At 62.2% G+C, this 27966-nt stretch overlaps 3 protein-coding genes across 4 annotated transcripts; 1 reads left to right on the forward strand and 2 right to left on the reverse strand.

Annotated features, from left to right (window-relative positions):
- The first annotated feature begins 410 nt into the window (after nucleotides 1-410).
- ZDHHC9 (zinc finger DHHC-type palmitoyltransferase 9) lies at nucleotides 411-11973 on the forward strand. The gene is made up of 9 exons (XM_040572096.1): nucleotides 411-703; nucleotides 7345-7505; nucleotides 8075-8233; nucleotides 9197-9334; nucleotides 9489-9537; nucleotides 9815-9917; nucleotides 10063-10166; nucleotides 10718-10886; nucleotides 11304-11973. The coding sequence occupies exons 1-9, from the start codon at nucleotides 528-530 to the stop codon at nucleotides 11406-11408; spliced, it is 1164 nt and encodes a 387-aa protein (XP_040428030.1). The 5' UTR covers nucleotides 411-527; the 3' UTR covers nucleotides 11409-11973.
- Nucleotides 11672-18122, reverse strand: SASH3 (SAM and SH3 domain containing 3). 2 transcript variants are annotated; one of them, XM_040572097.1, is made up of 8 exons: nucleotides 17645-18122; nucleotides 16205-16300; nucleotides 15855-16004; nucleotides 15642-15783; nucleotides 15409-15560; nucleotides 15094-15300; nucleotides 14822-14972; nucleotides 11672-14718 (listed from the first exon to the last, which is right to left on the reverse strand). In XM_040572097.1, exons 1-8 carry the CDS (start codon nucleotides 17696-17698, stop codon nucleotides 14531-14533), a joined length of 1140 nt encoding a protein of 379 aa, XP_040428031.1. In that variant the 5' UTR covers nucleotides 17699-18122; the 3' UTR covers nucleotides 11672-14530. The 2 variants fall into 2 exon arrangements, with proteins under 2 accessions (XP_040428031.1, XP_040428032.1); XM_040572098.1 differs by having other exon boundaries at nucleotides 11672-14715; nucleotides 17645-18013.
- A 53-nt stretch (nucleotides 18123-18175) lies between these two features.
- XPNPEP2 (X-prolyl aminopeptidase 2) lies at nucleotides 18176-27866 on the reverse strand. The gene is given in 21 exon segments (XM_040572782.1): nucleotides 18176-18498; nucleotides 18689-18787; nucleotides 19047-19123; nucleotides 19326-19385; nucleotides 19527-19631; nucleotides 19717-19786; nucleotides 19914-19974; nucleotides 20066-20137; nucleotides 20223-20300; nucleotides 20392-20501; nucleotides 20614-20703; nucleotides 20802-20997; nucleotides 21339-21420; nucleotides 21532-21861; nucleotides 21989-22255; nucleotides 22396-22459; nucleotides 22540-22650; nucleotides 22753-22826; nucleotides 23226-23274; nucleotides 23277-23426; nucleotides 27753-27866. Coding segments are annotated over 21 exon segments (2469 nt in total). The 3' UTR covers nucleotides 18176-18288.
- Between the last annotated feature and the right edge of the window lie 100 nt (nucleotides 27867-27966).

Genomic DNA, 27966 nt, shown 5'->3' on the forward strand with positions numbered 1-27966 from the left:
CGCGCGAGGAGCGGCGCGGGCGGGCCAATGGCGGCCGAGCCCTCTCCCCCGGCGGCGGCGGCGGCGGCGGCGGCGCGGGGCGTGGCGGCCCCTCCCGCGGCGCTGGGGCAGGAGCGGCGCGGCCCGGCCCGCACCGGCACGGGGGTGAGCGCCCCCCCGCCCCCCCCCTCCCCCCTTTCTCCCTCCTCCCGGTGCCGCCCGGCGGGGCCGGTGCTGGCCGCGCCCTGTCCCCCCCCCTCCCCGTTCCCCTTTCCCCGTTCCCCGTTCCCCGTTCCCCGTTCCCCGTTCCCCTCCCCGTTCCCGGCGGGTTGCCATGGCGACCCCGGGGGGGCTGCGGTTGCCACGGCGACCCCCCCCCCCGCTGAGCCCCGTGCTCTCCTCCCCGCCCCCCCCCCCCCTCCCTCCCGCAGCGCCCAGCCCAGCCCGGCCCAGGCGGGCCCCGAGGATGCCGGGGGCAGCGGAGCGGCGGCGGCGGCTGCGGCGGTTCCCGGCCGAGCGGCGGCAGCAGCCCCAGTGACGGCCCCGCCATGTCGGTGCTGGTGGCGAGGAAGAAGAAGAAGAAGGTGGTGCGGAGATGGGAGAAGCTGCCCGGCAGGAACACCTTCTGCTGCGACGGGCGCATCATGATGGCCCGGCAGAAGGGCATCTTCTACCTGACGCTCTTCCTCATCCTCGGCACCTGCGCCCTCTTCTTCGCCTTCGAGTGAGTCCCCGCGGCGCTTCTCCCTCGCCCTTCGGCAGGGGTTTGGGGCGAGGCCGGGCCCTCACGGGGCTCCGGGCCCCCCCGGGACGCCGGGCCCATGGTCACGGAGCGGTCCAGGGACCCGCGGCCCGAGCACCTCCCTGCGTGGAGCCACCCGGCTCGGGGAGGCGACGCTGCCGGGGAAGCAGTGCAGCCGAAGGCACGGAGCCTGCTGGCACGGGGAGGGGGGTGAGTGCTGGTCCCGCCGAGCTGGCAGCCGCTGGGCAACGCGCTGCGGCGATGCTGGGCTGAAGCAGCCCCTTTTCTGCTCGAGGCCGGGCGCCCGGGGAGGCCCTGCCTGCCCCTTTAGGTCAGGTCTGGTCCCGGGTCGGCAGCCTGGGGGGCTGCAGCCGAAATCCCAGGTGCTCCCAAAAGAGCAGGAGCTTCCCCATAACTCTCCCGGCTCCTTGAGTTGCTTGGAGAAGCGAGCTACCAAAAAACGGGAAATCGCAAGGCTTCGGCTAATAGTGCTGGTGTTGTGGGGAGAGGGCAGGCCAGCCCCTTTTTGCCCGGTCCGGAGATGGGTCAGCCTGAACGACAACGAGACTTCCCTCCCTCGGTCTCCGTCAGCATGTTTGTTTTGATCTTGGGGAGGCGAAGTCCTCAGTGGTGTTGGGTAACACAAAGGCTCTTTAAGCCAGGAAGGCAAAAGGAAGAACCTGCTGGCTGGTTAAGCCCTGGTTTTTCCTCCAGGTCTATAAAGCACTCAGCACGTGCGCTGGCCTCCGAGGCATCTGCCCCAAACCAGGGAAGTTGTCTCTGCTTCCTCTGGTCCAGCATCGCCCTCCTTGCTAGCGGATACTGCTGGCAGCCTCGCAAAGGGCTTTCTGGAATGCCCTGCGGAGGCCTGCCACGTCCCAGCAGAAGCAATGAGGTGCATAACGTCAGGTACAAGACTGGTTTTTCTGCTTAGTCGTTGTGTAGCTTCGCAGACGGGCGTCATGCAACCGTAACGCAAGGTGTTGGGGTTCCCCAGCTTGAAGAGCCAAAATTATCCCTGACTCAGCCTGAATTCACGGGTAAGAAATGACACTGCTGTTTGTTTGTTTTATTTCACATCCGAAAAATGGCACTCAGGCTTCCTGCCTTGCAGGAATGAGTGTTACCACTCCAGAAACGCTCGTCGCGAGGGATAATTGCTCGCGCTCCCTGCGGAGCCTGTCCTCGTGGGACAAGCGGAGCCGCGTCCCGCTCTGCCCTGTCTGCCCTCGCCGCTGACCGCTGCAAGCCCCGCTGCGGTTTGTGGGGCAGCGGGAACCGAGCCTGCGTTCCCAGCCCCGGCAGCGTGACGGAGCTGTGCGTCGGGGAGCAGAATCGTCTGTGATTTTGGGTTGTTTGCTGATGAGTGGTTTTGACTGGGGAGGTGAGGGAAAGGTTGGAGAAATCTGAAATGCTGACTTGATGGTCTCAAGGCGCTGTGTCTTAATGCTTCCTGTCTGAGCGAGGTAGCTTTGTTGTGAAATTGCTTGTTTGTGGGTTTTTGAATTTGGGGTAGGAATGAAACGCTGTCTTCCAAACCAGAAACGCTCCACAAACGGTGCTGAGAAGACAGTCGGCTCGGCTGCTGGAGGCCTGGCTACCCTTTGTGCCTTCTGCCTGCGTCAGGGTGCTGTTGCATGAGGGTCTTGGCTTTAATCTTTTTGCCGGGCGTGTTACCCGTTCACTTCAGCTTGTGGCCATTTCTTTGGCGTTTGCGCCGAAATTCAGTTTTCCCCTGTGAAGTTTGTTCCACGAAGGAACAATTTGGGTCGTTAGGATTTGGTTCTGGAGAGCAGCAGACGGGTGGGTGGAGGAGTCCTTTCAATCCTCGTACGCTAACTGCAGGGGTGCCTGTGTTTTCAGTGCCTGTTCCATTCAGCTGAATCACTTGCGCAGTCACACCTTGTCTAAGCAAGGCTCGGGGATGCCTCAAGCCAGCAAATGCCTCGCCGCGCGACGCGAGCCAGCGACGGCTTGCTCCTCGCCCTCCGGGCTGCGCCGGCCCGGCTCTGATTACAAACGCCCTCGCCGTAGAGCCGGTGGTGACTGGCATCGCACGTCACGAGATAAGCTGCCGCGCTCCTCGCTGACGGAGTCCTCCCGGCCGCGAAATGACAGCCTCTCTGTTGTGGCTGCCGCTGGCGGCTCCGGTGCTGCCGCCTGATCTGCCGCATCTCTGCTTAAACGCTCCGAAGCCAGCTCGGCCCCGTGTGCGGGAACCTGGCTGTTTTTCTTCTCTCCGCCTCGGAGCTGCGGTCTTGGAGTCGCATCCGTGCCTCTGTCGGGGAGCGGAGGAGGCCCCGAGGACGGACCCAGCTGCTGGCGCCGTACCTGGAGGTCGGCTCCTCCCTCCCCGATAAAGCAGAGGCGCTGCGCTGGCTTCTCGGGACGTGCCCGGCAGCCTCCGAGCGCTCTGCCCAAGGGCGCCTCTCGCCACCACCCCGGCAGAAAGCGGCTGCTTCAAGGCTGAGGCTGGTCCCCGAGGCCTGGGTTTAATTGGGTCTGCTCTCTGACCGTAACTGTGTCACGTGAAATCGTATTTAATAGCCCGTTAGCGTCGTTTTACACGTTTATTGGGTGCATAGGCTGTTGTGTGAGGGCGCTCAGCTGTCTCACCGTGCCCGTGGTGTCTGGACACGATGAGAAGCCCTGGTGAAATCGCTGTGGGACGGAAGATGAGGGGCTGGGGTATCCCCTCTCTGGCTGCCGGGGGTTTCTCTTTCCAGTTTGCCAGTGCAGCTGTAGCGGCTCTCCTGAAGTGACAGGCACTCGCTTCTCCAAAGCGGCCGCGAGAGAACTCCATTTCTTTTGTCTTCAGCTTTTCGACACAAGCGAGACGTTTGTAAATGTTACAGGCAAGATAGTGCCTACGATGCCAGGCTCCTGGCTGCACGAGGGGGCTGCTGTTTGCTTTTCCAATAACCAAGCGCGTGTATCTTTTTTTTTTTTCTCTCTACATCCTTAGCTATGTAGAGATTGAATTTTGTTTGTTTTCTGATAAATCGGAAAACCTAGGCTGACCCTTTGTGCGACTTCGCCTTCTGATTAATTTTCTTTCCTAAACCCCAAAGCTTTTGCACTAATAGGAAGTGCTCGTGAGATGCCTTTTGTCTCTGCGTAGGTCCGTTTCAGACGTCGTCAAAAGCTGCACAGAAGCCGATCGGTGCTTCTTCTTATTTCTTCTCTTGATAGAGTCGAGCTTGTTGGCACCCAGAGCTGGTTCTGTGCACAGTGGCTGCTCCCGTGCTTTTGGGCTGTCTGCCCTTTCTCTTGCACTGTACAGGAGGCATCTTTGCTCTCCCTGCTGCGTCCGTGCAGGTCCGGGTTCTGCCAGCTCAGAAACACGCGGTGCGCTTGGGCTGGGTCCGTAGCGAGCGTTTTCCACGTCGCTGCCGATCGGTGGGGACGGACCCTGCCCACAGCTCTGGCTGAGCCCGAGCGTAGCTCGGTGAAGGGGCCCCGAGCCTGCGGCACTGCAGTGCAGCCGTTACGCAGGTTTTCGGAGGATGGGGTTTCCACGCTGACAGTCGGCACGTCAGCTCCTGGAAGTCTTCCCAGGGCTGGGAGTTGCAGGTGACTCTGAGCGCTCTGGTGAGGGTTAGATGGTTGGTGAGGGTATTTCTTTGCTTTGACAGCGTTCAGGGTGAGCACGTGGTGTGGGTGTGCGTTGGTTCGTGGAAGTTAAACGGGTGATTTGCAAGCGAGGTATAAATGAACGTCACGCCAGAGCTTGTGCTGAGCCCTGGAGGGACCCAGAGGTGGGATGCCCGGCCTGGTGGTCCCGGCCGAGTCCTGTGCTGCTCAGCGCTGGCGCGTTCATTTTCCCCTTCCCCTGGACTTTGCTTAACGTGCTGGGTACAGCAGAGCTTCCAGTGGCCTCAGAAGCTTCAGCAGAGCAGTCCGCGCTCCTTGCACTCGCTGCACCTCCGTCTGTTGCTTCTTGCTGCTCCCCCCTTCCCCGTTGTAATGATCCCTTTGTCTGAGCCTCCCCCCTCCCCCCGTCGTGCATTGTGATAGTGCTGTTGTCTGATATTAGACGGCAAAATGCTCAAGAGCACAGATATCGCCCTGGGAGGGGAGGAGGAGCAATATCCTCACATCCCAACAGTGTGTCTCTGTTGGTGCTCAGCTCTCCCAAACAATGGATCTTTAAAATATCAGCTCCTCAGCAGTGTAAATGAATTACTGCGCTTAATCACTTTGCAGACGAGGCGTAGAACGAAGACTCCAGGGCACTCCGGATACCTGAGGTTGCTTCTTTTTCCTCCTGAGCCGGGGGCCTGGCCTGCCCCGTGCCTGTGCCGCAGTGGAAGAGCCGGAGAGAGGCTGGAGAATGCCGTTTCCCTTGCCACAGCGGAGAGGACAATCGTGCGCTCGTCTTCTGTCTCCTAAAACTGCAGGCTTCTTCCCCTTCCCGCACCACGCTCCGCAGTGCAGTAGCGTCAGCCTGGAGGCTCCTCTCGCTGTGCCTGGGGGCGCGTGTGCCTCCCCAAAGGGCTGGTTTCTTTGCAAAGACGCCCAGGGAGCGGGGCACGTCCCATGCTGGCGCTCGTCTGCAGGCCATGCAGGGGCTGATCCCGTTTGTTCTCAGGTGCTGCTGCGTAAAGCTTTCGGGTCTGTGCCTGGCAGAGCACACCCAGAGCGGATCGCGTGCTCGAAGGTAATAAATCTCTTTGCTGGTGGCACGCTGAAGAAACTTCTGAAGGTGTCAGCGTGTATCTGAGGCTGGGAGCCCTGGCATGGTTTCAGCTCAGCTTTAACGCAGTTCACGAATCCTTTTTCTAAGCCTGTAATGTGTTCCTGTTGTTACAGCGGTTATAAAAGCCGGCATGTCAGCTGAACAAGGGTCAAGTTGCAGCCCTTGGAGGCAGACCGTGCACAGCTTTTGCGGGAATAAACCATATTCCTTCCCAAAACGGGATCCAAGGTTGCTGTTTAATCGCTGGCTGACTTGCAGCTCGCTAGCTAGACTTTGTCCTTACAGAGGGAAGGCAAAGTTATCTTAGGCTGCGTTAAGGCGGTAAGCCCAGCCCTCTGACTGTTCAGCCTGGCTTTGCAAAAGGAGAGAGCGCTTTGCACGTGGACGGCTCCAAGGGTTGTGTTGTTCTGAGTAACTGCGGCGTTTGTAGTGTCTAAAATTAACCACGGTGGTTTGGGGGACGGGCCCCGTGCCTCGCAGTGGCCAAAGTATACCGTAGTGTATGGCCCGGGGCGTGCGCGTGTGTGGTCTCTCTACTTCGTTGCACACAGAGGATAGTTGCTGGAGTCAAGCAACAGCAAATTAAAGTCCGGTGAGCCGTCCTGCAGTGGGTGGTGAGTACGCAGAATTTGTTGCTGCAAAGGAAGCAGTTGGAGCTAGAAACTTCAGAGAAGCTGTGGGTGTGAAGGCTATCCAGAATTAAACAGTTAATGCTATGGATGTCGTAGAAATCCCCCTGTTTAGGATGACAAGTCCACTGCGGAGGATAATCCTGTGTCGTTCACCAGAGCAGCCTTATGCTTTCCTGGAGAACAGCAGTGGATGGGAGCAAGGGTCTGGGCTGGGTCCGTCTCTGCGGACTCAGAGGCATCAGGAGGAAGCTGAAGAAATGAGATGTGCGAGGAGAGGTGGAATTCCCGAGCGTGGGGGGGTTCAGGCGGGGTTAAACCAGAGGAAAGCTGTGTAAGACCGTCACCCCATCATAAGCAGGGTTTTCTAAAGAAACCGAGGTAAAAATTTGTTTTTTATTGGCCTGATGCCACTCTAAACCATGACTTCTGTACGGGCCTTCTGCGTGGCCTGTGCTGAAGTGCCCATGGAGACATTTATGGGTGTCCAGGAGTATCATGGGGCATAATGAGATTATTCTCCTTTGTCTCTTTGTACCACCTCAATCAACAGGATTATCAACATGAATTTCTCCTCGGGCCTTTCTGTGTTTATAAACTAAACAGTCTTCAGGCTGAGTGTCCTCTTAAGCTGATGTTATCTTGAGGCAGGCGTGGGAAGAGACTTCCCGCTTCATCTGGAGCTTTTGAGTCCTGTGCCTCAGAAAAGCCGAAGGAAGCCTGACGTTTTGTTGCACACGCACGTTGCACTTGTACGTGACCATTGCTGAGAAGCACAGGGTGCGGTTAATCCGTGGCAGGTACTTTCTGTGGCACTGGATGCTGCCCGTTGAGGGGACAGCCAGAGATTCCCACCGCTCCGGTCCATGCCCTCTGGCTCTGGTGGTGGGTTCTCAGACAAGGCTTTGGTGCTTCTCCTTTAGCTGCGTCCTTGGCAGCTGCTGCCGTGGATGTCTTCTAGGCAAGATCCCTCTAGCTGGCTGGTTGCGTTTCTGTTGTCACCTGCGACTCTGAGCAAGACAGGAGCTGGAAACAAAATGAAATGCTGGAACATATACCGTGTTCTGGCTGGTTCAAACCGTGGTACTTCTCTGGTCTTAGCCGGCTGCTAGAGTTGCCCCAGCGATGTTGCCCTGTGGTGGAGGGATCAGAAGGAAGCGTTGAGCAGCCTGTCTTCTGCAGGTGTCACGGGGCTCAGAAGAGTCTGCGCTCTGATGTCTTGCCAGGGTTTTAGACCCTGGCGCAGGCAGGCCTTGCTGAGGTCTGGTTGATTGCCTCCTGACGTTCCTTTACAGGTGTCGGTACCTGGCAGTCCAGCTCTCTCCAGCCATCCCCGTGTTTGCAGCAGTTCTCTTCCTGTTTGCCATGGCCACGCTCCTGCGGACGAGCTTCAGTGATCCCGGGGTGATCCCGAGAGCCCTGCCCGATGAGGCGGCCTTCATTGAGATGGAGATTGGTGAGTGCTGCAGCTGAACGGGTGGTGGCTGGAAAAGCCTTGGTGGTTTTGGTATAGTCTAGATTCTCTGCAGAGCCTTTTTGTCCCTGTTGGGGGGCACGACCCCCAAAAGTGGGAATGGCCCCAAACTGAGCATCTTACTGCCTACTGGCTAATTCTGCTTGGCCGAGTCTCAGCTGGTACAATGTTCCTTTCCGGGAACCTTTTCATGCAGTTTTCTCTCTTGTAGCTGTGTACATACAAACTCAGTTTGCTCTTGGTAAGGGGTGCAGGAAGCTTGACGCAGGCCCTTTGGTCCAGCAAGGAGAGAGGATGTTTGGTGGATCCAGGTCTGCTTGTTGTTTTGGTGGTTTTTTTTCTCCCCTTACGCTCCTGAAAGCTCTGGCACCTCATTTCCAAGTTCCAAGCTGCCAAGTTGGCTCTGGAGTGTGTGAGCAGAGGTGTAGCCACTGGCTCTAGACCCAGCAGGCTCTGATCCATCTGGTAGAAAAAGCAAGGAGGAGAGTTGTAGCTCTCGTCCTGTTGTGTTGTAGCAGCAGGTCTGATCTCTGCTTGGTTCCCTCTCTCAGAGGCCACAAATGGGACCGTGCCGCAGGGTCAGCGCCCGCCCCCGCGGATTAAGAACTTCCAGATCAACAACCAGATAGTAAAGCTGAAGTATTGCTACACATGTAAGATCTTCCGTCCGCCCCGTGCCTCTCACTGCAGCATCTGTGACAACTGTGTGGGTGAGTAGAAAGGGCTGGGGCTGTTCCTGCAGCTGGGTGCTAGGTGAGAGCCTTTGGAGGAGAGCAAGCGAAGAGCTGCAGCAGGTCTCGCTCCGTATCCTGCCTCATACTGCGCATGCTTCCAGCAGCGATGGAGGAAGTCCAGAATGGTGTTGTCTGAACAGATGGGGACGGCCTGCCTCATCTTAAGCCCAAGGAGCTTGAGATTTGCTCAGAACCTGAAGCCAGATGGTTCGTCTTTGCCAGCATCTCTTTGGCAATAGCTGGTCTAATATAAGTCTAAATTATCCGTGTAAATGCAGAGTCCACTTCTGAGTTTCACTGACCTGCTGGCCTTGCTGGGCTAGAGGATTCCAGTGGAGAGCTGCAGCTTCTGTGAAAGCAGCTCCTTGCACCATCTTGGAGACTATGCTCTTTCACCGAGTGCCCCTTTTTTGTCCAGCCCCCCGCCCACCATAGCAGCTCTTTTAGCCCTTGTATGTGCCTGCCCTAATTAGCTCATATTCGGCATCCCTTCTCGAGGAAGAAATCCCATTCTTCTGGATCCCTCTCCTTCAGTACAGGTTCCCAGCCCTTTGAGCACTTACGCAGTCTCTTGAACCTTCTAATGATCCCGATAGGAGTAAAGCAGCATGCGGTTTAGATGAGAACTGCTGAACTCCCAGACCTTCAGCCAACCTGTGTGCAGCTTTAATAGAAGCTATTATACCTCAGGTCTGTGGGAGAGAAGACATGCATGGGGTGAAGCTCTTAAACTCTACCTTAATGCGCCGACTGACTCAATGGAAGAGTTTTGCGCTCTCTTACCTGGCTTCCACCGCCCCTTCTGATGCAGGGACCTGAGCTAGCGGAGGGGTGGACTCAGTGGCCCAGAGGGTCCTTGTCAGCCTTGTACGTTTCTGAGTTCAGGGCACTGGAATAAGCACCTGGAAGCAGTGCTGATCTCCATCTTCACTTTCACAGAGCGCTTCGACCATCACTGTCCCTGGGTGGGCAACTGCGTGGGGAAGAGGAACTACCGCTATTTCTACCTCTTCATCCTCTCGCTCTCACTCCTCACCATCTACATATTCACCTTCAACATAGTCTACGTAGCACTAAGTGAGTCTGGCTGTGGGGAGGTGGGTGGCTGGGCTGGCCGAGGGTGAGGGAGGATGCGGATGGTGTTCCTGACCCAGAACTGATGGAATGGGAAAGGGAAATGAACTTGATGCGGTCTCCCACAGACCAAATGCCTCTTTCTTTGTGTTGCCAGAATCTCTGAAGATTGGGTTTCTGAACACGTTGAAGGAAACCCCAGGGACATATCCTTCCCCAGTGCCAGAAGGGTTGGCTTCTAAGTTGGTGGGGGAGTGCAAGCTGCATTATGGGGGGACTGAAGTCTTGATGCTTAGGCTTTGCTGAGTTTTCCAGGGCATCACCCCCCTGCCTCCTTGATTACAAGACAAAGAGCAATTTTTGTGATTTTTGGAAGGGGGGTGAAACAGAGAACTGTCTAGGTGAAGAAGAAGCAGGGCTGAATGTAGTGACTCAGCTCGGGTGTGACTGTTTGCCTGGTCCCCAGTCCTTAACTGCTCTCACTGTACTGGAGGTGCTCATCTGTTTCTTCACCCTGTGGTCGGTGGTGGGGTTAACTGGGTTCCACACCTTCCTGGTGGCACTGAATCAGACAACCAACGAAGACGTAAGTACAGTCTCTTTGTTCCCCTGAGCCACCCCTGTTCCTCTTCGCTTCCTCTGTTTGCCACAGCGGCATCCACCTTGCTGACGTGACCTGCTCATGCTGAGGCTGGTGGAGCAGACCTGAGCTTGTGCCCTGTCCGTTGCAGATCAAGGGTTCCTGGACTGGGAAAAACCGTGTGCAGAATCCCTACAGCCATGGCAACATAGTGAAGAACTGCTGTGAGGTGCTCTGCGGACCTCTGCCCCCCAGGTACGCTCTTGAGGAGCTGCCCCGCCATTCTTGCCCCGTCCCCCCGAGCCTGGGGTCCCGTGGAGCTTTCCTTGCTTGGGTGCAAGACCTGGCTGCCTTTCTGCCAGCGCTGTGTGTGTGGAGGGCTTCTGGAAGTCTCTTGGGACAGAGCCAGATCCTCTGGGGAGGAAGGTCTTTTGTTGCCTTTCTTGCATATTTCCAGTGATTCACGCGTGTGATGCGGTCCCTAACGCCGTGTGTTTTTGGGAAGCAGTGGAGGAGTGACTTCCCTTCCCTGGGACAGTGTATGTAGAGGAAGCTCAGGGTGCTTGTTTCGGTGGGCTCCCACCCTCTGAACTGGGCTGCTCTCTGGGGGGCTTGGTTTTCCCAGGAGGAATGTAGGCACTCCTAAGATTAACTAGGAGTTAACTAGGATTGGGCGGAGCACAGCCTGTTTTTGGAGGGGGGAACGCCTTCCCTTGACTTTTGTCTTCCGCCAGCATTTTTTCTGCTAGAAAGAAGCTGGTGCAGAAGAGGTGCGGGTCTCTGACAGTGGGATTTTGTTCTTTCAGCGTCTTGGACAGACGGGGCATCTTGCAGCAGGAGGAGAGCACAGCTCAGGAGGAGACATGCACACGGGGGTCCAGCGCTCAAGAGCCCACTGCTGCTCAGGGCCCTGGTGGGCAGGAAGAGGAGAGCAGCGCTCAGCAGAAGGACGGCAGCCTTCCTCACCCGAGTGCCGTGAGTGATCCCCTCTGGATGGGGTGCAAGCGGGCTGCTGCTTTGTCTTTGAAACTAGCTCCGCTTTGAGGGCAGGGTTGAACACGAGACCCTTGGTGGTCCTTTCCTTCCTAAACTGTTCCGTGAACACGGTGTGAAGGGGCTGGGCCCGCTCCTGCTGGAGTGTGAGCTGCCTGTTTCTCTAGCACAAACAGACCAGAGTACTGCTGGAGCAGTCCAGTGCTCCAGATTTTCACGAAGCCGATGTGCTGCCTGCTTGGTGAGGCCCCTGCAGGCCTTGTTTCCCGTTTTCCCAAGCACAGCTGAGAGCTCTGCTCCTGGGGCTGGAGGCAGGGGCTGCAGGGTAGCTGGGCCACATCTCTGTGCACAGATACTCTGCGTGTTCGTGCCAAGTCATTGCTGTCTTCTCTTCTCCAGGTCCCTGTGCCGTCCCTGAGCAAAGCTGAGATGCCAGAGGAAAAGCAGCTAACGACTGGGGAGCTCCAGCTCCCATCCCAGGACGCTGGGCAAGCAGAGCACTAGCCTCTGCTTGAAAGGGAGAACTTTCTTGTTTTGTCTAATCAAAGCTGGAAGTGATTGAGGAGAGGAGGAGATGGGCTGGATGGCAGGCAAATGATTCCTCATGGCCGTTTTGCTTTAGTCATTATTCATCTCAATGCGCAGGTGGTGTGGGCTGGCGCTGGCCATGCATGGTGGCAAAGGATAACGAGCACGAGCAGCCCACCGTGATCACTGAGGGACGCTCACCACCACCGGGGCTGGTCTCCCTGCAGGCCGAGGCAGGACCTCTTGCTCTGCAGGTTGTCCTCAACGCTAAATACTGGCTTGGTGGCCTGAGCTGTCCCTCCGTCTGGCCCTGACTGACCTGATGACTTGTGGTCAAGCAGCTCAGAAACGATGTTAGGGTCGGCCTGCTCCCTGCTGCTGAGGAATCCTGATGGGAAGGAGAAAGTGATTAATGGCAGTAACGTCCTCTCTCCCCTCCTCCCTCCTTCCTCTAATCTGTGGCATTGTTTTATTGGTTAACGTGGCAGGGGTTGTCAGGAGACATTTTGGTGCCAAAAGGGCCGAAAAAACTGGGAAGGTATTCTGCTGGCGGTGTTTCTTAAAGTAGCTTCCTTCCCTTGCTCCCTCTTTTCACGCGACTCAGCAGGTGTGAGAGCAGTCGTGGCGTGGGCCCTCCCTCGCGTCCTTCCCTGCAGCTCACGTGGACGGGGCTGGGGGAAGGAGCGGGGCAGCGCCGTCTTCCTGCTGCTCGGCTCTGCCCCGTGCCTGCCACAGCGTGGCTGTGCGCAGGGTGTGCCAAGCTGCAGGGGAGGACCTGCCTGCGTTGCTGCCTCCCAGACTTGTGCCAGGGCTGGACGTGCTCCCGGGTGCCTGCGCCGAGCACGGGCTCTCCCGCCCTTCCCCGCTGGGCTGTGGCACGCCGCTTGGCCGCTGCTCTGCGCAACCTCGGCCCCGATTCTGTGTCATGTTGTCGTGTCCCGTGTCCCCTCCCCGCCCCTTGCCCTGCATTTCTCAGCCATCCTTGGCTGGCTTTCAGAGCCTTGAATCTCCCCCGGGCTTTGCCGGCCGTCTTGGCTGCGTGGTGTCCTCCCCAGCAGAGGAGGGAGGAGAGGCCGAGCGGTGGTGGAAACCCCTGTGCCGTGGGCTCCTCTTCCACTGCAGCGCTCCCTCCCCGGGGTCTGCCGATGGCCGCTGCCGGCCCCTGCAGAGGCTGGAGATGGAGGGGAGGCCGCGATGTGCCCTGGCAGCTCTCCATCCCCTGCCGGGTGTGCTCGGTGCTGCTGCCTCCCGTGGACACGCAGCAAATGGACGGCGGGTGGAGATGTCGCAGGAGGGCCCTGCAGGGGCGGCCCAGCTCGCTTCTCCGCCTGGCAGCGTGTTCCTCCTTCCGTGCCCTCCCGCATCGTGCTGCTTTCAGTACCGTGCCCTGGAACAGAGCCGGGGGAGCAGCCCTGCAGCTGCTCGAGCTGCTCCTTGCCAGCGCCTGAACGAGCTCTGGGTCCCACCACGCGGGGCTGGAGCCGCTGACACCCTACGGCCAGACCGGCTCCGGTGCCCTCGCCGGTCCTGTGCACAGCCCGCGGCAGCGAGAACTGCCCCTCCTCTCCCACCTGCCCCAACGCGCTACTGACCAAATCTCAAACTCGTTGCGAAAAAAGTGTATTTTTTTGGTTTTACTAATCTATTTTCTAATGCGGTGTGTCGAGTGCTGCCTGCTGGGGCCGTCACGGATGCTGCCTGCACCTGTGGTTCCTGTCTGCTCTGTTCAGGTTCTTGTGAAGGAAGTGGGGGTAGGGTGAGGGTTGGTTTTTCTTTCTTTTTTCTTTTTTCTTTTTTCTTTTTTTTCTTTTTTTTTTTTTTTTTGAAACAATGAAGGAAACTTAATTGGTTTGGAAAATGGCTGAGCTGTAGCCTCTGCCTCTCTCTGTCTATGCCTCCCAAAGCGGGCTGCCTCCTTCTCCGTCCCCTGGGGCCTTCCAGCCTCTGCATCTCCCACATCCACAGTGTGCTCGAGCCCGCCCTTGTCTTACCTGTGTCCTGCTGTCCCCGACAACGGGGGCCATGGGTTGCAGCAGGAGGCTGTCCTGGGATGCTGAACTACCTGCAGCTTCACTGAAAGGACGCTGCTTCCCTCCCTGGCTCTCTTCCCCAGGCCTTTGGGGCAGGTAGGAAGCAGGCTGAAGGCCAGAGCACGCCTTTATTGAGATCAAGCGCAAAGGAACAAACTTGGGGCCCAAAGGTCTGGCGCGGTGCGGGAGCTGGAGCTGGATGAGTGCAGCTGTGAGAGCTGGGGCCGGATGAGCGCTGCGGTACCACCGAGCCCAGGGGTTTGTTACCCGTGGGCTCCTCTACTGGTGCCTTCCCTGACCAGCTCCTGCTCCCTGGCCCTGGCAGCGCTGCAGCTCCCCTGCCTGGGGGGCAGCCGGTGCTGGGAGGGGGGCACCTGCCTGTCTGCAGGGGGGCCATCCTGTGGGGCCCTGGGGACAGCCTCGTCCACCTCCGGGCAGCGCGGTGCTCGGCCCCGCTCCTCTGCGATCCCTTCCAGAGCAGGCTGCTGAGTGTCAGTTCTCACCCCAGCCTTCCTGCTGAGGCTGGGCTGCTCTCAGGGCTTGGCTGAAGCTCTCCCAGCAGCCTCCCGCTGTCTGCTTTGGCTGTGCAAGGAAGTCGATGGGGGAAGGCGGCACCCTCCCTGCTGCTGGTGGCGTTTCCTCGGTGCCTCTGCTTGCTTGCACCCATCCGCTCAGCAGTGGGTGTGCTCTGTCCGTGCCATCCCTGTCCTTGCAGGCTCCCCTGCGCTCATGTTTGCTCAGCCCAGCCAACGAGGGCTCCTGGAGGAGCTCCTGAAGCTGTGGACAAAATGGGGCAGGCCCAGGAGGGGCGGCCCAGCCCCGGCTTGCAGACCTGCGGCATCGCCTGGGCTCTCCCGCGGTGTCCGGAGCACCCACTGCGTGGGACAGTGAGCGTGGGGCAGTGGTGTGAGGCAGTGCAGAACATCCTGGGGCAGCAAACCTCGGGGGCTGAGCCCGCCTGCAGAGCAGGTCCTGCCATGGGGTCCCATCCCTGGGGCTTGCCTGCACCCCGGCAAGCTTCCCCTCCTGTCCACTGCTGGGCCAGAGCCGGCAAAGCGCTTTGGGGGATCAGGAGGACTCTGCTGGGGACGGAGCCCCCAGCTGCCCCTCAGGGCCTGCCAGCTCGGCCTCCTCCCGGCTGCCGTCCAGGGTCTCGGATCCTTCGAAGCAGCCCGAGTCCCGCGGGATGTCCCCCTTGGGCTCCGAGGGCGAAGGCTGGGCTTCAGAGCTGTCACCTTCCTCTGACTCGCTCGCTGCTGGGGGAGAGAGGACAAAGCATCAGCGGGTGCCCGGGCTACTCCCCGCCAGCCAGCGTCGGGGACGGCGTGGGACGTCCCCTGCCGCCTGCCCAGCCCTTACTGTCATAATCCAGGAGGAGCTCGGCAGCCGTGAGCAGCTTGGCGCGGTGCTGGGGGTCCGTGATGTTCAGCTCGTTGAGGTGGGTCTCCCGCAACTCCTTGAAGTCCTCCAGGGTCTGGTAGCCGTTCAGTAGCAGGGTGGAGGTGTGCTCCTGGGGCGGGGGGGGGTGGGGATGAGACATCCTCATCTTCCTGCATTGCTCTGCTCCTCGTCACATCCCCTCCCCGCTTCTCCTGGGCTGCCCGGGTGCCCTGTGGGTCCCCGTCGCTCACCTGCAGGTTGATGCGCTCCAGCAGCTCGTGGAGCGTCTTGGGCTTGGGCCGCTTGCTCTTGCCCTGGCCCCGGCTCTTGCGGGCGGGGGCCATCTCCTCGGGGATGATGTCCACGTAGATGAACTTGAAGGAGCCCACCTTGTTGTTGAGCAGCCCCGTCCAGGTGCCCACGGGCGGCTTCTCGATGATGCCGATGATGTCCCCTTTCTGGGCCAAAGACGACAGGGGTGTGAAGGAAGGAGCAGGGATGAAGGAGCCACCGCCACACCCCGCTCCCTCAGGGCCGTCCCCAGCCCTGCCAGCCCCCAGGCTCACCCGCAGCTTCAGCGAGTCCTTGTCGTAGGGGCTTGGCGTGAAATCCGTGTGGACGCGGGCCCTGCCGCAGAAGGGGCCTGTGTAGGCCGGGCCGCTCTCCTCCAGCCGCAGGCTGTCCCGGTTGTTGGGGCTGGGGCTGGACGCCTCGCTGCCTGCGGAGGGGAGAGGGAGGGGGGGGGGTCAGGACAGGGTCCTGGGTGAGGGGCTGGGGGCCGGCTGGGGGCCGTGCTCACCGCTGGACAGCTGGCGGCTGATGGCCGGGTGCGCGTCTTCCTCCATCTCCAGGTAGGACAGGGGCATCTTCTCGTGGCTCGGCTCCTCCGTGCTGCTGGCTGGGGACAGTGGGGACGGGGACCCCTCCTCCTCCGCCTCTGCCTGCCGGGGGGAGCGGGCTTGGTGCCAGGGAGCAGGGTCTGTGGCCCTGCACCCCTGGACACCCTGCTCACCTTCCCCTCGGCCAGCGCCTTCACCGCCATCCTGCCCATCTTGCGGTTCATGGTGCGGGAGATGACGGCCCGCCACTTCTTGCCCAGCTTCATCCCGCTGCTCCGCGCCGCCTCCTCGGGGGCAGCGCTGCTGGGCTCATCCTCAGGGATCTGGAGGGGGGAAGGAGCGGGGAGGGCGCGCTGGGGCTGCAGGGCTCCCCGGGGAGCAGGACCCCAAAGCCAGGCACGGTTTGGCCGGTGCTGCTGCTGCAAGCCCCTGAGGCTGCCCCACAGCACCTGGGCTGCCAGTAGGGCTGGTGGCTCAGGGAAGGGGGCTCAGGAAAGGGCTGTGGGTGAGGACGGGCACTCACATTCTCATCCAGATTGAACTCCTTCTCGCTCGCCACAGGGGAGCTGACTTTGGCCTTGGCAAAGTCCTTGAAGCTGCTGGAGCGCTGGAGGGAGAGCTGGGGGCAGATGGAGAGGGGTGAGGGCTCCTTGCGCCTCCTGCATGAGGTCCTCCCCCCTTGCTCCCCAAGATCCTGCATGCATCAGAGGTGCCTGAAGCCCTTCCCAGCCCTTGACCACAGACCTGCGCCTTCCTCGCCTAGTTCTCCTTTTTGTCAGCTCAACCGAGCATCAATTACTCTTTATTTTTGCTCCGCTCCCAGATCAGTGCCGCTCAGCCCACCAGACCCAGGCAGTTTGAACCCTCTGCGTCTCCTTCGCATCTCCTTGAGCTGAAACCTCTTCACACTGCGGTTGCCACCCCGGCCTCGCTGCGTGGCCGCTCGCCTGGGAGCGTTGCGAGATCGGCCCGCGGCGGGGAGGAGCCGGTGTTGCAAGAGCAGCCGGCGCTAGAGCAGCGCCGAGCAAACCGCGAGCTCTGGGGGGGCACCGGCTGCCCTGCGGGCGCCGTGCCCTCAGGAGCTCCGCAGAAATGGAGCGAGAGGGAAGTGAGAGCAGCGGGTGCGGCCGGGTTGGGCAGGGGATGCCCAGCGGGGGCCTGCCGGGCTCTCCGGGACACCCCTGCTCCAGGGGAATGCTTTACCCAGATTTCCCCCGGCAGCTGGGAGCTTCCCAGAGTGGGGCCTTCCCCCTCCTGGGCACATGGTGGCTGGCAAGAACCATCTGCCACAGCCACGGGCCTGGCGGTGCTGTGCCGGTGCCGTGCCGGTGCAGGACTGCTGGAGGAAGCAGCCGACACACGTGACGGGGCTGCAGCCTTGCACTGCCTCGACCGCAGACACCTTGCTGGGAGCTGTGCACCCGGCAGCCCGCGCGGCACCGCCGTCATCCTCTCCCTGGGCAGGAAATGGCAGCGGTCGCCCACACCGCGGGGAGCAGCAGGGTGGGGGAGCCTCTGCCCCCTGGCACAGCCCCGCCGGTCCCGTTGGTCCCCCTGCCTGCGCCCACACTAACGTGGGGGTCTGAGCATCCCCGACCCACTGCTGCGGTCACTGCTGCTGCCTGCAACGCCTCGGGGATGTGATGCTGCCTGCCTGCTGCTGTTTGTGAGCTGGGAGCAGACGGGGGCACTGGGTTGCAGCCGTGTGTCCCAGGGCCAGAGCAGGGCGTGGGCCAGGGCAGCTGCAAGCAAGGACCGTGCAAGCAAGGCGACAGTGGCTTTGGTGGCAGGGCCTGGCTGCTGGCAGTGCCATCCCCGGGCCCCAAGGGGCTCTGCCCCACGGCCACCCCAGATGCCCAGACCGCATCACCCCATCCTCCCTGCCCCAGGTCCTGCTGGTGGAGGGTGGGCATCCTGGGCTCTGCGGGGACCCCCAGGGCAGCCTGGTCCGGTGGGCGCTCACCTTCCTGTGGCAGGGCTCCTTGTCGCTGGCGTTGGAGGGCTTGCGGCGCAGCATGGTGCTGGGGCCCCGGGGCAGAGCACAGCGCTGGAGCAGCGCCTGGCAGGGCACGTACCGAGGCGCCGGCACTGAGGCCGGGAAGCGCACAGGAAGCCAGCGGTCACATGAGAGGTGCTTGCAGCGGCGCAGCTCGGGGCTTGCTAGCTGGGCCAGGAGGAAGGAAGACCTCCTCGAAGTGTCTGCCCTGCCCAGGGCCCCCGGGAGGGGTGCCAGCCTCGCGCCCTGGTGCCCACCACCAGTGCTGCTGATGGGCTCGGTGTCCCCCCTGGGCAGAAGAGGAGGGTCCCCTGCCTGTCTGCCGTGCCCCCTCCCTGTGTCCCTTCAGCCTCCTTGGCCAACCCCTTCATGGGACGCTGGGGCTGGGATGTCCCCTGCATCCGCAGGTCTTCCCTGCGCTGCGGAGGGGCAACTGGCCCCAGGTGGGACGGGCACACCGGCACCCTGCCCTGGCACACCAGTGCCTCACGCCCCCGTCGGTGTTGACACTGTTTAATTGCAAGGATGAAAATAAAAAAAAAAAAAAAAGGCAAAACGAGGAAGTGAGCGGTGGTGAGAAGAAGCTGCCTCGGCAGGGGGAGGAGTCAGGATCAGGCCTGCAGCTCAGCGAGCAGCACGGAGACGAGCGAGCTGATGGCCAGCGTGCCCAGCGTGGCGGCGGCGGTGGTGCTGGTGCTGGCCAGCGGGAAGGGCTCGGTGTTCCTCTGCAGCCAGCGGTACTCCTCCTCCAGCTGCTGCCGCTGCAGCTCCGGCCCCACACGTGCCCGGATGGTCTCATAGTGGGCGTTCAGGTACTTTATCTGCAGCCGGGTATCATAGGCAGCTGCAGAGGACCGTCCTCGTGGTCCCAGCCCATTCACCTGCCCCAGCCCTGTCCCCAGGCCCCTCTGCACCTCTCTGTCCATGTGTCCATCCCTGCCTCAGCCCCGTTTGCCCACCCTGGCTCCGTTTGCCCTGGTTTCCCATTCACCCACTCCCAGCGCCCTGTACCTGCTCCTGCGACAGGAGGCTGACGTCGATGAGGTTGCGGTCGTAGGGCACCAGCGACACCACCTCGAAGGTCAGGAAGGGCTCCTCCCCGGTCGGGTGCTGCTGGGGGAAGGCTGTGAGGTGGGTGCCCCCCCACTCCTTGCCTGGCGCAGCGCCCCCGGCACTGCCTGTCTAGTGATGGGAGCAGGGGAGGGGCCCGTGCCACCTCATCCCCTGCCACCCCTGCACTGTGCCCAAGCCCCCCCGCCCTCCCCTGTGACCCCCAGCCTGATGCAGAGCCCTGGGAACGAAGGTTGGTCTGGGGAGAGGAGGCAGCTCCAGGCTCCTCGGGCAGCTGGGTGAGCAGGGACAGCGTTACCTTGGTCTGCGCCTCCACCACGAGCGCGATGTCCTCGATGCGGATCCCGAACTCTCCATCCCGGTAGTAGCCGGGCTCTGAGGACAGGAGCAGTGCCCAGCAAGTCCCACGCCCCAGCAGCCCCCCCAGCCCATCCCCGCCAGTGGAGAGCCCTGGACTGGCTCGCGAGCAGGGCAGAAAGCTGGGGACCCACTTCCTTGGCATAGCCCTGCGACACCAGGGCCATCCCCTAGAGCCTGAGGAGGCACGGCTGGCAGGACCCGCGCTGGGTGCACCTACCGATGGACGTGAACATGCCCGCAGTCAGCGGCACGTTGTTGGACTGGAAACCCACGGGCCCTGTGGGGGACAGCGGGTGGGTTACGGGAAGGGGGAGACACACTCAGGGGGTGCCTGCCCGCAGAGAGCGGCAGGGCTGGGCTGCGACAAGCCCCCTGTGAGCCCTGTCCCTGTGTCCCGGAGCTGGCCCCCAGCACCTACACTCATGGACCGAGAGGAAGTTGCCGATGCCGTGGCCGGTCCCGTGGCCGTAGTTGAGCCCCACATCCCAGAGCGCCCGGCGGGCGAAGGACTCCACGTTTCTCCCTGGAGGATGAGGACGTGGGATGGGGCTGGAGAGCGGTGAGGGCACCCCCTGCCCTGCTCCCCCCGTGCCAGACGTGGCACCCACCGGCCGTGTTGGGCGGGAAGACGAGGCGGGAGAGGTCAATGTTGCCCATCAGCACGCGGGTGTAGGCTTCCTAAGAGCGGCACGGGGGTGCTGAGCATGGTGCTGCATGGATGTCCCCGTCCCCCGCAGCACATCCAGCCTCAGCCTCTGGCAACAGCCCCAGCTCCATGGCTGGGATGGCCCAATGGTGCCAGCACCTTCTGGAGTGGGGTCGGGGTGCCCCAGTGCATGGTCCGTGTGATGTCTGTGGTGCCATCCCTGCAAAGGGGGACATGAGCAGGGGCCCTGACTCCTGCAGGGCTGGGCGCAGCCACGATAGGGGCACGGTGGGACGGGGTGGGATACGCACAGGTACTGCCCGCCGGTGTCCGACAGGTACATCTCATCCACCGACAGCTTCCGTCTGCTGGTGTTGGATGGGCTGGGGAGGAGAGGGGGGTGAGAGCCCCCGCCATGGTACCCGGGACGCCCCGGCAGCTCCGCATCCCCAGCCCCTGACCCCACACCTGTAGTGGGCGAGTGCCGCGTTGAGCCCGCTGGCAGAGATGGACTCGAAGCTGGGCCCGTGGCTGTGCTGCTGGGCCCTGGAAGGCAGCGGGGGGCGAGATGCCGGAGGGGTCCCTGCCACCCTGTGCTGGCACCCCCCGGGTGCAGCGGTGGGTGGGCGGCACTGACCGTCGGAGGGCATCGATGTGGCGGGCACCCAAAAACTCGTCCACCTGCCCCTGCGGCACCATCTTCTCCAACCACAGCAGGTACTGGATGACAGCCACCGCGTCCCGAACCTGGGCACAGCCCATTGGCATCGGGCGGGAGCATGGTGGGGGGAACAGCACCCAAAGGAGCCCCCCCCCCCCAACTTCTGCTGCTGGGTGAGGAGATGGGGACAGCCCTTACGTGAGCAGCTCGCAACAGCTCCTGCTCCTTCTCGTTCTTCACAGCCTTGGCCAGCATCACCGGGGAGTAGCTGTCCTCCAGCAGCTTCTCCTGCGAAGGAGACGGTGGGGCATGGCCACCCACCCCCTGCCCCCAGCCCCAGCAGCCGGCCTCCGGGGAGGCCGCGGCCACGGGCGGTGCAGCCTCACCTGGGGAACGACGCTGTAGAGGCCGTAGGTGGTGTACTCGGTGCCGAGCCAGACCGTGACGTTGCCCTGGGCGTAGCGCTGGAGGTGGGCACGTGCCTGGCTGTAGTTCCGCAGCTCCACGCAGAGCGGCCCGGGGCAGTCAGCCCGCAGGGACTGCCGTGCCTCTGCCGTCAGGCGCGCCTCGTCCACGAACAGGCTGGGGGCAGGACGTGGGCTGGCTCCCCCGGCCCCCCCCGGCCCGGCCATGGGGGCACAGCAGTGGAGGGGAAGGGGCTGGGGGCTTGTGCCGGGAGGTGGGGGGGGGCTGGACCCCGGGGTTTTTTCGGGAGGGATGAGGCTGGAGCTGAGGCTGTGCTGGGAGGGATGGGGCCAGGCTTGGGAACAATGTGGGGCTTGGAGAGGGGGTGCAATGGGGCTGGACACAGTGGGGTGTGCCAGGCTTTGGGGAAGGGTTGAAGGGGGGCTTCATGGGAGAAGGGAAGAGGGTCGGGGCAGGACCCTGGCAGTGACCCGTCCCCACAGGTAGGTGCTGCCCACCTTATGTTGGTGCTGGTCAGGAGTGTGTAGGAGTAGAAGACAGGGTTGTAGGGGATGTCATCTCCACGGAGGTTGAAGAGCCCTGCCGGGGGAGGGAGGCATCAGAACCCGTGTCCACCAGTGGCCCTGCTGCCCCGGCTCTCGGCAGTGCCGCAGCCCTGGCACCGACCGCAGCACTGCCATGGCTACTCACAGGCGGTCTCCTCCAGCCCCGAGAGCAGCACGGCCGTGGGGCTCCGGGTGTGCTCCTCCATCTGCTGCCGGATCCCGGCCACCTTCTCCTGCCAGCTGCTCCCTGGGAGGGGGGGGGTGAGCCAGCGGCTCAGCTTGTACCCCCCGCCCCGAGGCCAGGGGGTGTGGGTGGGGGCAGGCGTACCCGTGAACTCTGCCGGGAGGCTGTAGATCTCGCTGGAGGCCGGAGGGGGTCTCTGGTCGCCCCACACTTGGTCCACGAGGTTGGTCTCCATGGGCAGCAAGGCCCTGCCAGAGCCCTGTAGAGCCTGGCTGTAGCTGTTCCAGGTGTCTGAAGGGGAAAAGCAGCCCATGGGGGGGGGGGGACGGACATGCAGCAACGACCTCCCTCGCCACACCCAGGGGCCGCTCGTGCGCCCCATCAGGCAGGGCCCCCCCCCCGTGCCGACCAACCTTACCGATGGAGAAGAGGAACGGGTCCAGGCTGACATTGCCCCCTGCAGGAACCGACTCCAGGATCCACTGCCCGATGTACTTGATCCATGCTGCAAGAGAGAGAGACGGGTGGTGGGGGCCCAGGAGCGGGGACCCCCCCAGCCCCCCGCCCTGCCCGCACTGACTTGTCCTCTGCAGCTCCCAGTTGCAGTCCAGCTGCCGCTCTGCCTGCGTCCAGTAGCGGCTGTCGGTCCACAGGGCCGCCCTGTCCTGTGTCACCACGACGGTGCCTGGGGTGGCAGCGGGGACTCAGGCATCGCCTCTCCCCTTGCCAGGCTCCCCCAGGTCCTGCAGATGCCCCTGGGGACCCCCCAGGGTGGGAAGCCCAGGGGCCGAGGGCAGGTCCCCGCGGTGGCGAGGATGCTCTCACCCGCAGAGCCGGTGAAGCCGGTCAGCCAGCCCAGACGGGAATCCCGCTCGGCGATGTACTCGCTCTGGAGACGAGGATGGAGCCATGAGAAGTGGCTGGGGGTGCTGTCCCGCAGCCTGGGGCACGGGGGGGCTGCCCCCTTACCATGTGGGCATCCGTGGAGGGCACGATGTAGGCGTGGATGCTGTGGGCGCGCATGGCATCCCGCAGAGCGGCGAGCCGCGCCGTGGTGTTGGTGGCCGTGGGGGGCAGGTACTGGTGGCACAAGGAGGGAGACAAGGGTTTGGGGGGGGAGGGAGCCCTGCATGGGGCTCCCCGGGGGGGGGGCGGGTGCTGTGCAAAGCAGGGGGTACTCACCGGTGGGTCCACAGAGCAGTCCCGAACGTCGGTCCTGGGGGACACGGCCTGTTGTGAGCATCCTGGGGTGCAGGCTGGGGTGCAGGGGGAGGCCAGAGCCTCAGCAGGGGCTCCAGCTCCTGGTCAGCCCCAGGCAGAGGCGCATGCCCCTGGCATGCCTTGGGGAACGGACCCCTGGGCACAGCGGGATGGCCACGATGGACATGGCGGGATGGTCACAAGGCACAGCTGAAGCATTGGGGAGCAGGCAGGAGCCAGCCCCGTGCTGAGCATCCCTGGGGCTGGGACCTGTCTGGGAGCCAGGGGTGTGCCCTGGGGGCTGGAGCAGCAGAACAGCCCCCCAAGGGAAAACCCACCCATGCTTCACCCCCACCAGGCAAGCAAAACACTGAGGTGCACCATGGATGGGGGTCCCTGGTTCTGGTCCCCACCCCCACCCAGCCCTGCCACGGGGACATCTCCCACATACATACCCTGGAGAAGGAGCAGCCAGGCTGCGATCCACCGGGAGGGCTGCATGGCTGCTCGGCAGTCCCCGAGCTGCTGGCAGAGGAAGGGACGTTTCGGCAGTGCCGGGGGTGACAGGTCCCTCCTCCTGCGCCTTTGCCCCAGGGGCGGAGGGATGCTGGATGACAGAGCCAAGGCCCCCGAGCAAATATGGGGGGGTCGTTGCCCTATTCACTGAGTGCTTCTCCCTTCTAGATAACCAGATAACAGTAAACAGCCAAATCCGCACAAAGTCCAAAGATCCTCCTGGAAGCAGAGGTGGAGCTGTGCCAGCTCAGCCTGGCACGTCCCAGCTGCCCGGCGTGCTAACCCAGCACGAAGAGCTCTGTGGGGTGCTGCGTCCCCTGTGCCCCCAGGGAACCCCTTGTCCAGAAATACCCCCCAGGGGAGAGGCTGTCCCGTGGAGCGGGGTTGCGGGCACGGCACCGTCCTCACCCGGCTCAGCGAAACGTCAGCGCTCGTCGGGTTGCGCTGAGATGGGGATGCGGTGAGGGCATCCAGGGTGCTGTGCTATGGCAAAGGGGCTGGGGGGCTGAGCTGAGCTCCTGAAACTCTCTCCAGTATGTGTGTAAGAGTTTCTGGGCAGCAGAAATATGTGCAGGGCCTTGAGTGTAAGCACATAATGCCTTCAGCACTAGTGAGAGTGCGCGGTCTGGCTAATGGAGTAACAGGAATAATAAATTCAGCTCCCGTTAGTGTGCTGGGTTTGAAACGCTGGCCAAGGAGACAAAAGGAATATTTTAGCATCCTGACAAGATAGGAGGCAGATTTGGCAGCAGCGTACGGAGGGAGCGTGCTGGAGGTGAGCAGGCTGAGCTATCCCATGCAGGCAGGACACCAAACCATGCGCATGGCCTGGGGACCAGCGCCCGCACCCGAGGGCGGTGCCGGCTGGGCTGTGCCCTTCGTCCCTCCGAGCCTGTGTGCTCGGGACCGCCGTGGTCTCCACCTTGCAAAAAGAGCTGATGCGAGGCATAACGAGCCTCGAGCCCGGGGCCTGCCGCGTTTATGGCACACGTATTTCCTCTGGCTGGTTTAATGACCGCTCCGCCGCTGCTGAAGAGAAAGCCCGGCTGCAGCGGTGCCCATCCGAGGGTGGTGGGGGGAGATGTGCAGTGCCAGCCCCCTCCAGTGCCGTGGCAGCAGAACCTCGTGCGGCAATATGCAGGCTGCTGGACGTCCGGTAGGTCCTACGGTAAACAAACAGATGCTTTACAAGCAAACCTCCCTGAGAAGACACCAGCTGGGCAGCGGGCTCGGCGTCCCTGCGGGCTCGGTGCGATGGGCGGGGGGGGGCTCTGCCGGCTGGCCCCTGTCCCGGGGCATCTCCCACGCGAGTTCTTGCCCCCTGTCCCGGCCCCCCCCGCCGTGCCACCCCCCGCAGCAGGCAAGGATGCTGCGCCCCCGGCCGTGTCGCTGGGGTGCTGCCGGCCACGAGGTGGCACCACGACCCCGCCGCGGGCCCCTGTCCCCTGTCCCCTGTCCCCGTCCCCTGTCCCCTGTCCCCTGCCCCAGCCCCTGCGGAGCCCGGCGGGGAGCGGGGGGCAGCAGCAGGAACCGGGGGCATCGCCCCCGTGTCTGCAGCCACGCCGAGACCGGGCGCGGTCGCGTCACGGATGGGTCCGTGCCCGCTCCTGCCTGGGCCGGGGTCACCTCCCCGGGTCCCCCCTTTGGGTTCTCCTCGGGTTGGGGCGGCGGACGGGGCATGCGGGGGGGAGACCGTGCCCCGGAGCTCCGAGCAGGGGCAGGACAGGGCCGGCTGGGGGGCAGGGGACAGCAGCGACACCGAAGCTGCCCGCAGTCGTTACGGGCACGAAAAGTTTCTCGAGGATGCGTCACGCAGGTTGTCACAGCGACCATCAGGCAGCGCTTTGCTTCCATCCTGGTAACTAGCGAACCGCGCTAATCACCGAATCACCAAATCATCCAGGTTGAAAGAGACCTCCAAGATCATCCAGTCCAACCTCTAACCTAACAAGTGCTCCGCTAAACCACATCACCAAGCTCTACATCTGCTGCGCATCCTCCCTCAGCTCCGGCCACCCCCTGGGGACCCCCCAAGGCGCTCACCGGGGGCCGCCGCGAGCCAGGCAGCGTCAACCGGACGAGGCTCATCCACCGCCGCGCGTCCGGTGGGGCCCGTCCCTCCCGCGGGAGGTTTCCTCGAAGACGGGGCCGGAGGAAGGCTTGGGGGAGACATCCTCCCTTTGTGGGCTATTGTTAGCCTTCCGCCACCTGCGGGGCCGCGGCGTGACTCAGGCCGGGGTGATGCGCCCGAGCAAACAGGACGCGCGCGGGGCGGGAGGGAGCCCGCTGCGGCCCCAGGAATGCGGAAGCAAGGGCGCTAGATATTCTGATATCCAGAGAAAATCCCCCCCGTGACGGAGAGGCTGGGAGCCCCTGCCTGATGGACACGACGCGGGGGGCACGGGGGTCGCCACCCTGTCGCCAAGGCACCCCCAGCTCCTGCCTGCGTGGGTGTCTCGGCTTCCACCACGTGGGTACCTACAGGAGCTGTCGCATCACGGCTGTGGGGACCCCCCTGTGGGGCGTGGAGCTGTGACTTCCCTTTGTCCATCTGCGGATCCCCACTCGTGTCCTGGCTGTGCCTCAGTCGTTACCGCGTTGGTGACCTTACAGGGGCAGTTTTGGGGTGTCTTGTGTGGGAGTCTTGCACCTCTGCTGCCCTGGTCTGCACGGAAGCGTTGAGGTCGGAAGGGACCTCTCCAGGTCACCTGGTCCAAGCCCCTGCTCAGGCGGGGACACCCAGGGCAGGTTGCCCAGGACCACTTTCCACCTGCTTTTAAATCTTGCCAAGGAGGGAGACTCCGTAGGCTCTCTGGTCACCCTCACAGTAAAATGGGGTTCCTGAAGGTCAGACATAACACGCCGTGTTTCAGTTTTTGCCTGTTGCCTCTTGTCCTGTTGTTGCAGTCACCATCTTCAGAAGAACCCATCTCTGTCCTATTTGCACTCTCCTCTCAGGTCTTTATAGACTTTGGTAAGATTTCCACGTGTTCCACACTCCACACATGCAACCCCTGGTCCCGCCTGAGCCTTCTTTTCTCTACGTGGAAGGGTCCCAGCTCGCTCAGCCTTTTGCCATGGGAGAGATACTCCAGGCCCCGAGTCACCCCTCTGGCCCTTCGTCAGACCCTGTCCTGTGTATGTGTCTCTGTGTTGCCCTTGTACTGAGGAGCCCTGGACTGGGCATGGTGCTTCAGGTGTGGCCTCACACCTCATCATGCCTCACACCTGAAGCATGTGGCTTCAGGTGTGGCTGAGCTGGGGGGAAGGCTCACCTTCCTCCACCTGCTGCCATGCCTGCTGCAGCCCAGGACACTCCTGGTCTTCTTTGCAGCAAGGGCACAGCCGTGGAATGATAGAATCACAGGCTCACAGAACGGTTCAGGTTGGCAGGGACCTCAAAGCCCACCCAGTTCCAACCCCCTGCCATGGGCAGGGACCTCTCCCACCAGCCCAGGATGCCCAGAGCCCCAACCAACCTGGCCTTGAACATCTCCAGGGATGGGGCATCCACAGCTCCTCTGTGCAGCCTGTTCAGTGCCTCACTGCCCTCACAGTGAAGAATTTCTTCCTTACATCCAATATAAACCTGCCTTCTTTTAGTTTAAAGCCATTACCCCTTGTTCTATCACTACAGTCCCTCACAGGGAGCCCCTCCCCAGCCTTCTTTGTTCGGGGGCCCCAGAGCTGAGCACAGGGCTCCAGGTGGGGGCTCACGAGGGCAGAGCAGAGGGAGACAATCCCCTCCCTCACCCTGCTGGCAATGCTGCTGTTGGTGCAGCCCAGCACACGGTTGGCTTTCTGGGCTGCAAGCGCACGTTGCCAGCTCATGTCGACCTTGTGCTTGGTCTCATGAGGTTGGCACAGCCCCACCTCTCAGGCCTGCCCAGGTCCCTCCGGATGGCATCCCTTCCCTCCTGCGTGTTGACCGCACCACACAGCTCGGTGTTGTTTGCAAACTGGGTGCACTTGATCCCACTCTCTGTGTCACCGACAAAGATGTTAAACGGTGCTGGTCCCAGCACTGGCCCCCGAGGAACACCGCTTGTCACGGATCTCCACCTGGCCACTGAGCCGCTGACCGCAGCTCTTGGAGTGCGACCATCCAGCCAATTCCTTACCCACCGAGTGGTCCATCCATCACACCCATTTCTCCCCAGTTTAGAGACAAGGATACCATGGGGGACAGCATCAAGTGCTTTACACAAGTCCAGGTAGATGATGTCAGTTGTTCCTCCCCTATTCACCAGTGCTGTAACCCCATTGTAGAAGGCCCCCAGGTTTTTCAGGCACGATCTGCCCTTAGTGAAGCCCTGTTCGCTGTCACCAATCACCTCATTTTCCACGGGCCTTAGCACAGTTTCCAGGAGGATCTGCTCCGTGGTCTTGCTGGGCACAGAGGTGAGACCGACTGGCCTGTAGTTCCCCAGGTCTTCCCTTTTTCCCCTCTTAAAAACGGGGTTTACGTTTCCCCTCTTCCAGTCAGAGGGAACTTCACCGGACCGCCACGACTTCTCAAATATGACGGAGAGAGGCTTAGCAACTACACCCACCAGCTCCCTGGGGACCCGCGGATGCATCCCATCGGCTCCCCCGGCCTTGTGCCCGCAGCCGGCACGCTCAGCCCGGTGCCCCCCGGCCCCAGCCGGGTGCCCGGCGCGTCCCGGTGGGTACCGGGGC

This window comes from Cygnus olor, chromosome 13 (assembly GCF_009769625.2).
Source record: "Cygnus olor isolate bCygOlo1 chromosome 13, bCygOlo1.pri.v2, whole genome shotgun sequence".
Classification (NCBI taxonomy): domain Eukaryota; kingdom Metazoa; phylum Chordata; class Aves; order Anseriformes; family Anatidae; genus Cygnus; species Cygnus olor.